The 14,570-nt window shown below is 35.5% G+C and overlaps 1 protein-coding gene across 2 annotated transcripts; it reads left to right on the top strand.

Moving 5' to 3' along the window:
* The first annotated feature begins 4,507 nt into the window (after positions 1-4,507).
* LOC124411028 (proteasomal ubiquitin receptor ADRM1) lies at positions 4,508-13,156 on the top strand. Of its 2 annotated transcripts, none has more exons than XM_046889858.1 (5): positions 4,508-4,858; positions 6,031-6,147; positions 6,727-7,075; positions 7,297-7,442; positions 12,581-13,156. In XM_046889858.1, exons 1-5 carry the CDS (start codon positions 4,658-4,660, stop codon positions 12,989-12,991), a joined length of 1,224 nt encoding a protein of 407 aa, XP_046745814.1. In that variant the 5' UTR covers positions 4,508-4,657; the 3' UTR covers positions 12,992-13,156. The 2 variants fall into 2 exon arrangements, with proteins under 2 accessions (XP_046745814.1, XP_046745815.1); XM_046889859.1 differs by having other exon boundaries at positions 4,516-4,858; positions 12,749-13,156.
* The last annotated feature ends 1,414 nt before the right edge of the window (positions 13,157-14,570 follow it).

Below are 14,570 nucleotides of genomic sequence, written 5' to 3'. Positions count from 1 at the left end.
CTAAGCTTTGAGACCCTTCCTATTTGACTTCACGGTACAGTATCGTATGGTTGCCTGTCATCCTAAACCTTGCCAACGAAAGTTATTCCAAGGATTCCAATGAATATGAAATAAAAAAAAAAAAAGGCCGAGTACCATTTCACAAAACCATTACTGGAGCCTCATCATCGCGGCTCGCAATGCCGATGCTCGAACGATTGGTAATCCATCTGCTAAGTGAGACATTCAGGACCCAGATTCTAGGAGATCATGATTTTACGCTAAATCGTACAAGACACGTGATAATTTTGTGTAAAGGGATATCAGCAAGTGATTTTCGAGTGTATCATCTTATGCCACTGCTACCTAAACTGCATTCCCATTTGCCGAAACTCTGCAGTGGAACATTTGGGCAACTGATATAACTGATATACGAAACAATAGGAATTAACAGATGATATAATAGCGCATTGTCTCTATTTGAATGAGTTAAGTCTGCAGTTGATTGATACTTGCTGTCTGATAAATTTAAATGTAGAAAGTTGTATCAGTCATTAAATACAATTTATTACCGAAATGCTAACTTTGCGGTGTTACTGGTCGCGATGCTCAATCCGGTTTGAGTGTACCTAACAGGAAAATGGATTTATGTAAAAATTGTTACAGACAATTGTTACCACGTGATAGAGGGGTGAGAAATACATCCGTGATCCAAACGCGTGGAACTTACCAACGTTGACAAGTACTGTTGAAGTTACCATATTCTTCCGAATATGAGCCAATTCCGAATATAAGACAATCCCCAATTTCCAGACAGTATGTCAGATTTTTTCCAGGTTCTGTGGTTAGCCGAATTTTATGGCGCAATTGTTATTACAAGTATATGAATTTATGAACTTTATTTTGTTGATACACTTATCGTTGAAATACATTTTATACAGATATTTACAAGAAATATTGTATCATTCAAGTGTAAAAGAAATTTAGATACACTAATAGATTGTAGGTAACAGTATTGGTTCGGTTAGATTCTTTAATCGTCAGAATCTACGTCAGAGTCATTGTCAATGTCTATGTCAGAGTTCCGATCAGTGTTAACATCAGTTCTATCTTCTGTTGTTGAATCATTGCCATCTTTCGTACCATCCATATCATTGCTGATACAATATTTTTTCAAGCCATTGACTATTGTTTCACTTTTAATTTATAGCTAAGGAGCCTTGATCTACTCCAATAATAGCGTGACGGTTGGCTTCCTCAGTTCTTTTCTAGGCTTTTCTACAATAGATGGCCGTTTTGTAGCATCCACTTACTGTAGTGTGATCTCAGCTTGTCTTTAAAGTGTTTTTTGACGACGTCATGAAATACTTGTAACCTATAGGTCATACTACCGAGTACGACAACCAGGTCTTCGTTGCAGTTTCCTATTTTACGTTTTGTGTTCTTGTTTGTGTATTCTCTGAAACCATCAAGGATAACCATTGCTTTTTTCCTCAACAACGTACCGGGTGGTTTGTTCGAAACTGTTAGCAGCCAGATCCGTAAACACACTGTGAAAAATTTCTGTATGGAACTATACACAGTATTAGAAATTTTATTCGAATACGGAACATTACGTCGTTATACTGAATTTGTAAATTTGCAACCTGATTTCGTAAATTGACAATAATTTTGTACAGTAAATTTGTGGTAATACATTTTTAATAGTGCAATTCTTCGCACATCCACCCATTTACTTGGCAGCGGACCATACTGACAGTTAGTAGCTTCTCTTTGGAAATAGTTTTGTGGGTAAATAGTTGTTTTCTCTTCGTAGTCTTATCGTTTATATAGGTGCAAACTTTTTCTAATTCTGAATATTTTCCTACGTCAGGCCCTCGAAAATTTTGGCATATGAAACAAGCAGTCTGTAACTTCTCTATTATCTTTCGCCAGTTACGTACGTTTTTTTCTGGAATGTCAAATTTATTATCGCTTCTAGCGCTACGACCAAATTGAAATTCACATCCTAACTTCTATTTCTAGTTCTATTATTCAGTCGTTTTGACTGGTATGGCCAAGATTCCATTCTATCTGCCGTTGAAATATAAGTTTTTACTGTAATATTCACTGATTTCACATAAAATTGTAATTTTTATCATACGTGCATGAAAATTGGCGTTTTGCATAGCAGTTTAGTGGGACGAAAGTAGTCAATTTTATTTTAGTGTTGTAAAAAAGGGTTCGCGCATACGCGGTACACAATTGCTTCACTTTCGTCTATAGGGAGAAGAAATTGAACACTCGCGTCCTGTAAAACTGTCATGCAAATCCCCGCTACTTTCCATCCACTTGTTATAAAAACGATCGTATGTGACTCGGTCAAAAGTTGGCACTCGCAACTCGTGTGATTGAAGCCCGCCTCGCTGCGCTCAGGCGCAAATTTAACACTCGTCGCAATCGATAAGTTTCGTCCCTTGTCATGCAATATATTAATATTATAATTATAATTGTTGTTTAAACTCAGCCGATGCCAAGGTGAAAAAATCGAAGCTCAAATTTTCGATTTCTCGCAGATAACGCGTGCAGCCACAGCGCGAAAACGAAAACGAAAAGTTCTAAAGCGAGTAGCATGTTCAACATTGGTTTGAACATCTTCGAATATTGAAAAAATATTTACGAATTTAGTTCAGTGATTTAGTCTCGCTGTAAATACAAAAAGGTAAAATTGTGAGCGTCATTTGCTTATCTTGAAAATAGAAAACAATCGCAGGCACACCGCCTGAAAACGAAGCTCTGGGTAAACTTTGAAATGTTCATATGACGATCTCTTACCAAGGCCAGCACCACAGGTTAAGTTAATTACGAAAAAGCAATAAATTCAGCAGTAATTTACACAAAGTCGTGACGCAGATGCACCCCGAACACGTTCGAACTCAGCGCTGCGCAGCGTCGTTTGCGACAATTTTTAAGTGTGATCCACTGTCAGTAAATATTGTAAAGGACAGTTCACAATATCCGTAATCGTAATCGTAACCGCTTCAGTAGGAAGTTGGAAGATAAACAGTAGTGTTCTACGGACAGCTAATCAGATACGCGTGAAAGGAAGCTTGACTGGTATTCGTTGTGGATGCAACCAATAGCAAAGTTGTACCTTACGGAAATTGTAGATGAGTCTTTTATCTGTTCTTCTATCTCTTTTGCGCTGCCGAGTTCATGGATAGCTCTGCCCCTGTCCTAGGGAGTTTTTGGCGCTGCCAGCTAATTTCGGAACGCACCCTTAATATTCTCTAAGTTCAGATCTAGGGAGTTTTTAGCGCTGCCAGCTACAAACTTACGGAACGCACCCAAGTGGGGGACATGAAAAACACGAGGCTTATCACGGTTTTTTAGTTTGCACATTTACGACCATCCAAGCATTTTGATTGGTTAACTAAACTTTGTAAACCGATAAGAATGCTTGGATGGTGGGAAATTTGAAAAGTGAAAAACCGTATTGTTCAGACCGTACCAATCCTCACCTTTCCCATGTCCGCGCGTACTTTCTAGAAATATGTGACCCCATCTGATACGCGAAATCTCTACCGCTCGTACAAGTTTAGGCGTGATCGCGGGGTACGCGATTGGGTGCTTGGTCGTTAACCGAAAAGATGGCGCTGATCGTTGGAAGAATAAATAACTGACCGGGAAACGACGCTCGGTTAGTCAGTCTGATTCGAGTCTCCGGCGATTCCGGTCGCGATCGGAACTCTCTTGTTCTCTTCCTCTTCTCCTCAATTTAACCAGTACATACATACACTCTTGACACAACTTTACTACTGTAATAATAAGGGGTTTTTATGCCTCAGCGGCTTTTCCCTTGTGAGCCAATAAATTGCAACAATTTCTCTTGGCTCAATTGAAGATAAAGACAAATCTATTTCGTTCCATATTTCATCCTCCAATACTTATTTATTTCTTTTCATATAGAATCACGGAAGCTTTCCATGTCGGAAAGTTTTCCTACGCTACAGTACTTTAAGCCTCCTGAGCTGCGTTCTGAAATCTAACTCGAGTTAATTTAGGTATCATCGTATCTCTGTCAAGCGCATAAGATCAAACAGAGAAACAATGATACTCGAGTAACTAGAATAAGGTTTAAGAACGCGGCTCTGTACATAAAAAATCCGTATAATGAGGCTTGCGCTGGCTGACGTTGAACGGCGCTGATATCGCAAAGATCTAACGACTGATGGGAAGATAGAAGCAGTTTTATTTCAGTCACAATCACGGACGTAAGATACATAGTCACATGGACGTAGGAATTATATTCTACGTCCATGCATAGTCACGATCGATGTTTATGTATATGAGCGTTACTTTTGATGAAATTCAACAATCTACTCTAATCATTATATAGAGTTGAGTTTCCTTTATTCTAGTCTCCATGCCTGCGACGATGCAACTCAACGCAGCCATTAAATTCCCTAGAACAGTTAGCCAACATTAGAACTAGAAATCCACTAAACAAACGCGTCGCGTAATTCTTTTTCGAGATATGGCAAGTTTGATTAATCAGTGCAGCCACAACAAAATGCATTGTCATCGAGTTTATCTTTGCGAATAGTGCCGTGCTGTTGCCTGTAGACCCCAATACGCTAGAAAAGTTAATTTGTTGTAATTTATCGTGTACCGAAGTGGAAAAAACGTAACAATAAGCATGTCGAGCGGTGCTCTATTCGGTAACAATGCGACACGCGGCGCGAGTAAAAATCTGGTAGAATTTAAAGCCGGCAAAATGACCGTCAAGGGCAAAATGGTTTATCCAGACACTCGCAAGGGTCTTCTCTACGTCTATCAGTCAGACGACTCCCTGATGCATTTCTGCTGGAAAGACAGAACCTCCGGAATCGTCGAGGACGTGAGTATATAACGAGGTTGAATTCAGTAACTTTGACTTGACCAAACACCTATAAAAAACATCACCAATTTAGAATTTTACACGATGATTCTGAAGTTTTCTAGTTTTCAGAATTTCATATATGTTTCTCCTTATTATTATGATATCCTGAATTTCAGATCATTCTGTAATTGCGAAATATCCAACGATTAATTCCCTCAAAGTTCATTGTCAAGTCGATACTGCTAAAATGTCTTTTTCTATCTTATGCTCGCCGTAAGTTTTCACCTACAATTGATCAACCGATTTGCTGAACTCTCCAAAAGCCTCTTTAAACTGTTACACAAATTACAAATAATTTCAAATTATTGTAATAATTTTAGTAATTTCATGCTTGTCATTGATTTTATAGGATTTTTCACAATTTCCTACGACTTCTATAAATTCCTTATGATATCCACTTTTTTTTGCGATTTGGTATGGTGAGACTAGAAATTATTGTCCACGTAAGAATTAAATACTGATTTCAAAAGATCATTATCATTCCTCAGTAGTTATTATTTAAATACGAACAGCTCAACATTATTTTATCACAAATTTCCTGCCGCGCAATGCAACAAATAATTTGCACTAGATGAGTATTCAATTGTGAGAAAATAAATACTTTTGTCAGCTTTCTCATTATTGTTATTCCACTTTTCTTCACCAATTAAGAAGTTAATTCAATTAACTTGAATATTATTGATTCAACAAGCAGAAGAAAATTTACTAGATTGTGTAATTTCGGTGTCGAAAATACAAGGTAAAATGTGGAGAAAAACAATATCTATACTTTTACGTATTTGATAAATATAGTTGTGTATTTATATTTAGATTTGTAGACAACGGATGATATTAAAGATCGCCAAATCTGCTCTTTCAGCATGACAACAACTTTTGATATCATTATTTCCTTCTTTTATTCACGGTCTCTCATGACAAAATTTTTTTTTTCTAGTATAGGAACATTCAGTGGGAAGTTTTAACTTTCAGTTTTGGGGAATTTTTTCTGCCATGGTCATGTAAAAAAATTCCTCCAGTACCAAAAACAAGGTCTAAAAAAAAGAGTAAAAAGATATCAATAAAATGTCTAAAAATTTATATCTTGTTTGGATTCGTTGTCTTAAATTAATTATGTTTTTCATCTTTTTCAGGACTTGATCATCTTTCCGGATGACTGCGAGTTCAAACATGTACCACAATGCAAGACGGGCAGAGTGTATCACCTTCGCTTCAAATCGTCCAGCAGGAAATTCCTTTTCTGGCTCCAGGTGGATAGAAATACGCAGAGATTTTATTAATCTCTGATTTTAACCAGCGTTTGTAGTCAGCAATCCATACCGAAAAACTAATTGATAATTGATTCATATATTTGCAAACATCAAGAAAAGATACTTTAAACATTTCGATAGTGTTGAAAACCTGTTTAACAATATTTACTATGAAGCTGAAGTTCGTAACGTTATTATAATGATTCACGTTCAGGGTAAAATCGTTATTTAGCAGTTTTAAGAATGTCTAAAGTGCAGCAAATTATGATAAGTAAAAATATATACATATTTAAAAAACTTGACTACCTCAAAGTCTTTATAAAAATGCAAAATAGTGATTTTTCCTTCTTATGATTCATTATGTTAACGTTACTAACTTCATTACAGATATTTCCAATCATCGTCAAAGTTATATCAATCTTCTGTGATTCATTGTTTTGCTACTTTAAGTGAAACATCCTTTTCATTGGATTTCCACAGAGCATGAATCCGAAAAACAATGCTGCGAATTGGAAACAAAGTATAAAGCTATCCTTGTTAAATTTCATTGAAAAATCTTATTCTCCTTATCTTCCGAAGGATCTTAAAACGGACAAGGATGAAGAATATTCAAGAAAGATCAACGAGGTACTGAACAATCCTCCGACGCCACCGACACCACATATCGGACGAGGAACTCCGGACGGAGATCTTCAGAACCTGTTGAACAACATGTCTCAGCAGCAGTTGATGCAGCTTTTTGGAGGTGTCGGGCAGATCGGGGGACTGAGCAGCCTTCTCGGTACGATGACAAGGCCGTCGACTGGTCAGAGTAGCACCAGAGCTTCGACGAATTCGTCTTCCACTCCCATGACGACAAGCGCGACGCGACCTCCAGCTGCTCAAACACCTGCACCTGCTGCAATCACAGAAACTCCAAGACCATCGAGTGAGAGATGTTTAGTCTTTTAAAAGAGCTCGAGTTTTTGGATAAGAGAAAACATTTTCTACGTGTTTAAAGCAGAGAAGCGAAAAAGCAAATGAAAATTAGATTTGTAGCTGTAATAAAAAAATGTAGTATATCTCTGCTTCTTATATACGTATATAGATTGGATCTTTTTCTGTTCCTATGCAAAGAACCAATTTAAAATTCAGCTTTATCCGTCGCAGGCAATAGCAGGTCTTCGGCAAGAACGGCACCTGCAGCCACACCTGCGGCAGGAGCGACTCCAAATAATCCAATCCAGCTCAGCGATCTGCAGAGTTTTCTTTCCGGAATACCTACACCAGCAGGAAGCGAGCCTCCAGTAGTTCAGGTAATATCTATTTCCGTACCTTAGATTTGATCCTGTACTTATATTTTAATTATCATTATTACTTTTTTATCCGGTGAAATTCGTGTCGTTAATGTAACCACGGACTTTTAAGGACAAAACCGTTATTTCACAACTCTAGAATTGCCTGGAATTCAGTAAACCGTTAAAAAAAGGAAAAACTAATCATATTTCGAAAACTTAACTCCCTCAAATTTGTTTCTTTAAAATTATAAATTAATGATTTTTTTCTTAATCTTTCGTAAAGGCCTCAATATTAATATTAACATCAATATAGTTTATTATCGCTTCTATAAATTTTGGCCCCTGAATACATTATTACATCCGGTTTTTGGGCGATCGCACGAAAAATGTTTGTAGCAACATCAAGAGGTCGAAGATAGTTAGTTATTTTTATTATAGTCGTTATTGTTTTCTGCCAAAAATTTACCGCTCAGATTTTATTATTAATCTGCTAGAAATTGCGTGTGTTCATTCGAACGAAAATGAAACCGAGTCAAAACAGCGATAACAGTTTTGCAGAACTTTTTTTCTTTGTAAGACACTTCTATCAGATATTGGTACAATTCAAGTTGAAAAGTGCAAGATTTTAATTAATAAATCCTTACTCTGTGTGTATAACTAATCAGGTGTTTCAACAGCTTCTCGACATACTTTGTTTGTGCATTAATATTTCTTGCAAATTTTATTTTAATTGTTTTTATATCCTTGAAAAACTTGAGACAATTCATCATTCAGATTTGATTTTTTCTCTAAACTTTAACAAACTGTTTTTCTGAACAATGAAGATAGCCAATAAAAAAACCCAATCAAAATAACATAATTATTGTTTGAAATTAAAACGCACGACATCTAAAGGATCTGCTAAGAAATTTATCAGTAAACAATAACTCAAAATTTATCGATACTCTCCTGAAATTCGATCATCCTTATTACTGCTTGGGTATAATTATATGAAGAGAATGTTTTAAAAAAACAACCAACGATATTTCCTTTACTCTCAAAAAGTTTCTAAAAATTATTAATAACATAATACACCGTGAAAATTCTCTGAAACATTTGATTATTAATCAAGTAAATGATGAAGTAACGCTAAAAAAAAACTCTTGCCGGAACAAGAAATAAAAAAAATCGGTAAAGATGAGTTACGAGTATTTTCTTGATTTTGAAGCACTTGTCAATATCGAGTTCGTGATGAAACACAAAAGTTCTGATTAGATTAGCTCTGTCCTCTTTATAAGCAGTTATTTAATCTCTGTCTTTCTGTCTCTCTCTTTATTCGTCTGCTTCATTTTTCAATACAAGTTCAATAATTGACACATTTCTTTTGCTTTTATTTTTCTCAGTGAGTATATAAGTATATATAGTGAGTGAATAACAACTGAATTCGTAATACACACTAAGGATACATTGATAAGGCCCAACAATAGTTGATAGACATTAGATTAAGGCGATACCATATCTTCTTACTCATTAAAGCCGCAAACCAATTTCATAGAATCACTCTACGAGTTTAAGAAAAACATGCCACCGCCATTAGCCACTTTTCTTATCACGTTCGACAACAGTGAAGACAAAACATCAGTGTAACGACGCCATACTGATACTGACATTTACCTATAATTCTCGCGACAACTCACTTAGTCTCATTCCATTGTAAACGTTTCCTCGATTTAAACGACTCGCCTCTCATGCTGTGATTGTTAAATTAAAATGAAGTTTTTTATTCTTTTGCAACAGTGAAAAGTACGTGGTTTAATTTTAAACGAAAGAAAAAAGGATTTATAAACGAAGTTTCTCTTTATTAGTGTCGGCGAAAATTAATATACGTCTCGGTTGTTACAAAAACAAACCTGAAATAATTTTTATCTGGATTTATTTTGTTTGGTAAAGACTTTTTACCTGCTCTAATTTTTGTTTTGTTGAATTTTTGTCATTGTAATAAGATAGGCTCTGTAGAGATGCAAGACCGAAAAATTGTGCAACTATTATTCGAAATCTAAAAACCATAGAGAGTTGAGCTGAATTTGATAATTTTAAAACGGATTTTCATTATCCTAAAATTTTAAATAATATGATAATTGTATGTTGATAAATTATTCTTCTGAAAATGATCTTTTCTAAAGTTTTCGTACATCAGTATACTTTTCAATGAGCTGATAAAAAATTTCAATACCGGTTATTCGCTAGTAATAATTGATTTACGAAAGCAAGGAGCAACGATTCATCAAGTAAATAGGAAAAATGAATAACAGAAAAGTTGAATTTGAAATATGGACGGCCAGTATATAATGACAGCAATTAAACCAATTATAGATCGTTTAGTTTATAACTTTCTGCACGTATCTTCCATTCATATTCAGTCTTCATCTTCATCGGCATTGAATCAATTTTACAACAATTACACAATCTCTCGGAAGTTCTTGATAAGGGGATTTTTTTTTATGACAAAATCGAACTTGACCAACTTAAATCATCTTCATCCAACCGTTATTTCGTCATCTTTTTTCTTTCGATATGTTTTTGAACAGTCTGCGCATCCGATATAATCTTTATAGGCTATTCGGGCCTCTAATTAATCATTTGACTGTTTAAAATTTAGTGAATTAGAGAGCAAACTTCAGTCTGATAACGGTAAAAGATGTTCCTCGACAACAGACAATGATTCTTCATTTAAGTTGAATCCATCAAGTTTATCATGGGTAATTAACTGATTGTCGAATAATCGTGATTCAGTGATTTTTTGTTCCGAAAGTTCGGTGAAACTACACAAAAATCTGATTTGAGATACTTTTTTAACTTCCCATTTCTCTGTTTTCAGAGAAAAAAGGAAATTATTATAGTGAGCCCGAAGATGAAAAGTTGAGTTTTCACTAAATCTCGACACTTCGACGAACTTCTGTGTGCATGTATGGATGTGTTTGATCAATTGTTTTGTCTGACGATATCTCGAGAACGAGTTACCTGGGTTCAATGATTTTGGTCTCAATCGACATTGCTTTTCCTAACTTATCGTTAGAACTGATTAGGTTTTAGCTTTGATCAGTTCGGTACCTTTCGAATTATTTAAATAACAAAATTCCAAAAACTCAAATAAAAATGATATCTTCAGAATGGATGAATGGATTTAAATGAAAATTGGCACCGTAATGTGTTTTTTGGGTCACTAATCACAAATATATAGTCAAATTTGCGAAATCGTGAATTCAATATGGTGGGAAAAATATCTTTAAAAAAATGTCATATTTTCATGTAATATGGTACTCAAATGCTTTTAAATCGTTGTTCACGGATGTGAATTTGTAGTTCGAAATTCTAGTTTGATATTATTATTATTTTTCTTTTTGTGAACTTGGAATCTCCAGAGTGAGAATGGGAAGTTCGAAGGATGGTTCGTGGCCGGTTTAAAGCCGTTGTTTTTTTTTTACTTTTGGACGTTTTCTGTTTACGTTTTGTTCCACTTTGTTTGAGACTACTTTGCTCACGGATCACGGGTTCTGCTGAAACTTTTAGGGGTGTTTCCTTGGCCCAAAATATAAAGCTTCCGATGTATAGTTTTATCTGTTGAACTTTTCACTGCGGTTAAAATTGGCAGTGTGGCGAATAAAATGCCCTAATAAATGAAATCTGTTTTGTATTTTTGTGCTAAATATTAACTTTCATTATTCTCTATTTTAGTTTCAACGACAGGCGCTTATATAGATTCTAGTGTAAAAGGATTTATTATTATTTCAGAGCCATAGTCGAGCTTAAACAAGCGAATTTTTGAGAACCTGATGTATTGTAAATTGAGCGAAGGAAAGCCCAATGAATGGAAGCGAACGTCTAAAGTTCTATTTATCTAGTTCCAAACCTTGTAAAAGTTTCAGCAAAATCCATGCTCCGGAAGTCTAATGACTCTTCTTGTTAACGTGGCAAAGAATTGAAAGGCTACTTAGTGATTTCGCATAGAAAACTTTGTAAACAGTTTAATATTGATGTCTGTATCGTTTCTTGGAAGCTAAACATCTTACAACTTCACTGACAGATATCGGCCAGACGATTATAATCCCTGATTCACGTGACAGACAGAATAACGATATTAACACGTGTCTTATTCTCATTATCCCTCTCCTGTTTATTCGTACTTTCAGAAACATCTTAGTAGGGTTTGAAAAATCCATATAATCAATTCGACAACACAATTGTGTATTATTCTCTTGCTTATCGTCCAAAACAAAGCTGGCACTTGTCTAGAAAACCTGAAAATCAGTTAGGGAGTTTTAGCGAATACCTACTTGCTGTTGTTTTTTAAAATCCCATGAAATACTGTGTTCAGTGCGATCTTGTAAACTTTTCAATCGTTGATAATAATGTACCAGCTGTTCATAATTTTTCAGTCTCGCTACGCTCGCTCGAATCTTTGTTAAATTCTTGTTTCATATGCTGCGTATGCTTTATTATCAATATTTATTTTCAAAAATGACAATGACGATAGTAATAATAATATGAATATGTGCGTTTAAAGTCTGAACGTCATATCCAACAGTTCTCACAATATTCTGTTATTATCTTATTCTTTTTTCTTATCAGTGAACTACTCAAGTATCCAACCTTTTTAAAAATTACCATGTGGAGAAGGTTTTGCGAAATGTGAATTGAAATGTGCGAAAACTCGGACAGTTTGCAAAATAAAATTGAGTGGCCACCGTGTAGCAATATATATCGATACGAAAACCTGTCGTTTTTCTAGAATAGATTCCTTTGATACCACGCTTACGACGTACAAGGCAAGTTGATTAGCAGAATAATAATAATAAGAAGAAATAAAAATTGTCCGCTCATGAAAAGTCCAATCGAAAAAAAAAAAAAACAGACTAAACGCGGAACGCTGAACTCAAAAACTCTGAAATAAAATCTTTAAACAATACTTAAAAACACAGTGATCGATCGCTGCTAGTTCAAAATTAATAAACGTCGAACACTTGAGCTGCGGCATGTTTTTCTGGTTGTGCGGTGACCTTCTAAGCCTGAAAAATGGCTGGCTGACGGATGCGCTAAGGTTGTTGAGCAGTTGGGCCAGCGGGCAAGGGTTCATATGTTGTTCTCGGTCAGCTACAGCGCAGCTTATTGTCCGGCAGAGGGGCGTAGCGAGCGAGCTGACGAGTTCCATCCCTGGCGCGATAGCTCCGACGGATAAATTGGAGAGTGAGATGAGCGCTCACTTGCCGGTTGGGGACAGCTTGTGCACGACGCTATCTTCCCCTCAGTTCTCCCAGGCGCTATCAATGTTCTGGTCTGCTTTGCAGTCAGGTCAGGCCGGCCCTGTCGTCCGTCAGTTCGGCCTGGGCAACGAAGCTGTCGCAGCTGCAGCAACTGGAAACTTGGAAGAGTTTGTCACCGCCCTCGAAACGGAGGCAAAATCCACAGGCCAAACCCAACAGCAGCAGCAGGACGACAAGAGCAAAAAACAGCCACCGCAAGGCGGCGGAGGCAATTCTTCGGATAAGAAGGACGACGACGACGAGGACGAAGGAATGGGGCTAGACTAAAATTTTCTTCTCATTGATAATTTTAACTTCATTCTCTTTTCACTCGTTTTCACATCGCCATCGCCAAACGGAATTATACATCATCGTGTACTTGTTGTTATTAGTGTGATCGATTGATTGATTAATAAAATATTCGGCGAGGATATGGAAATTCATTTATACGAGGAACAACTTGATCGTTATTGCTTCGAATAATTCTTTATTGTTGTTGTTGTTGTTGTTGTCTTTTTTTTTTTTCGTGTCTTGTTTTGGGTTCGAAGTGAAATATTTCAGAGTTCATTGATTGTTTATAACGATCTCGGATACTTTTATTTTGACTCTTCCCAATTTTCTTTGCTATTCAATTCGCCAGCTAAGTTAAAAGTCTGTTTTTTCTCTCTTTTTAACTTCTGAGATTTAATTCTTATTTATCTATATACTCACCTTAATCAAATGTCTCTGGATTGTCTCGATGTCCAACTCGAACTCAACAAAATTCAACGTTCGATTTTTGTAAACAATGATTCCCAATACATTTTTTGATGTCTGCTCATGTCTAATTATTAATGACTTCTTGACGGTTGTCTTGTTTGATAATGCAAAAATTTTCAATCCCTTGCTTTATCGAAGTAATTATTTTTCATCCTGAATATTTCATTTTATAGCCATGTCGACAAATTGGATAAATTTCGTCGTTTTCTCATTCATTTTTTCGTTTTATTTCCATTATTCGTTTGTATCGCCTCGATTTAATCATTTTTGTTCTGTCGTCTTTTCTAGTAAGTGTAACTAATTCTCGATTTTCAAATATTCTCGTGATCATCCCATTTCGCTTACAAACTTACTTACTTTGAGTATGCGATATATTCTATGCAATAATGTATACGAATGATAATACAATACTTACAACTTGGCAAAATAATTCCTCGCCGATACCACAAGGAATGAAAAAAAATAAACGATGAAATAATTATTGTATAAATTTAATATAAACGAACGATTTTCTCTTCTTCATTGAAATTGACATAAGTTTTTCCTCTACTTATCTTTTTGTTTTTACTTAATCTAATGATTATTTTAATCTTTTATTATATTCAGGTAAGTGTCGATGTTCGATATAATTTATTCTATAATTTATACATTTTTCATGTGAAAAGAAAGTATTGGAGATTGTTAAAAAATCATCTTTACCTCAGTCAATGCTGTAAGTAAAAATTTACCATCGGAAAGGTGGGTAAGTAATATAAATCCCTTACCATGTTGTAACATATTTAATGTCTATTGATTCGTTGACAGTATTTGTTTTTTATTTCCAGCAGCTATACAAAGATTTTATACGCTGTAGAAATATTGGTCAATCATCAGCACTAAAGTTTCATAAATATTTGTTAACTGGTTACATTTTAGACGATTAGAGAGTTTTTTGACTAAGATATTATTTCTCATTTATCAGAAAAAAAGACGTTAAAAAAAACACCAAAGCTGGCGCAGATGTTTCAAGTTCGATGTGTAATACATAATTCAGATGAAAGTGTTTTATATATAATATTCTACCAAAATCGTGTTGTATCTTCGAATTGTTCATTGGCACCGATGCGTC

This window comes from Diprion similis, chromosome 10 (genome assembly GCF_021155765.1).
Source record: "Diprion similis isolate iyDipSimi1 chromosome 10, iyDipSimi1.1, whole genome shotgun sequence".
Classification (NCBI taxonomy): domain Eukaryota; kingdom Metazoa; phylum Arthropoda; class Insecta; order Hymenoptera; family Diprionidae; genus Diprion; species Diprion similis.
This window is presented reverse-complemented; position numbering and strand designations above follow the sequence as displayed.

Excerpts from the sequence above, each read along its gene's own strand:
- LOC124411028 (XM_046889858.1), top strand. The coding sequence starts at position 4,658 with ATGTCGAGCGGTGCTCTATTCGGTAACAATGCGACACGCGGCGCGAGT. Across the intron at positions 6,148-6,726 it reads AATTCCTTTTCTGGCTCCAG|GATCTTAAAACGGACAAGGA; the intron begins GTGGATAGAAAT and ends TATCTTCCGAAG. Across the intron at positions 7,443-12,580 it reads GCGAGCCTCCAGTAGTTCAG|AGGGGCGTAGCGAGCGAGCT; the intron begins GTAATATCTATT and ends ATTGTCCGGCAG.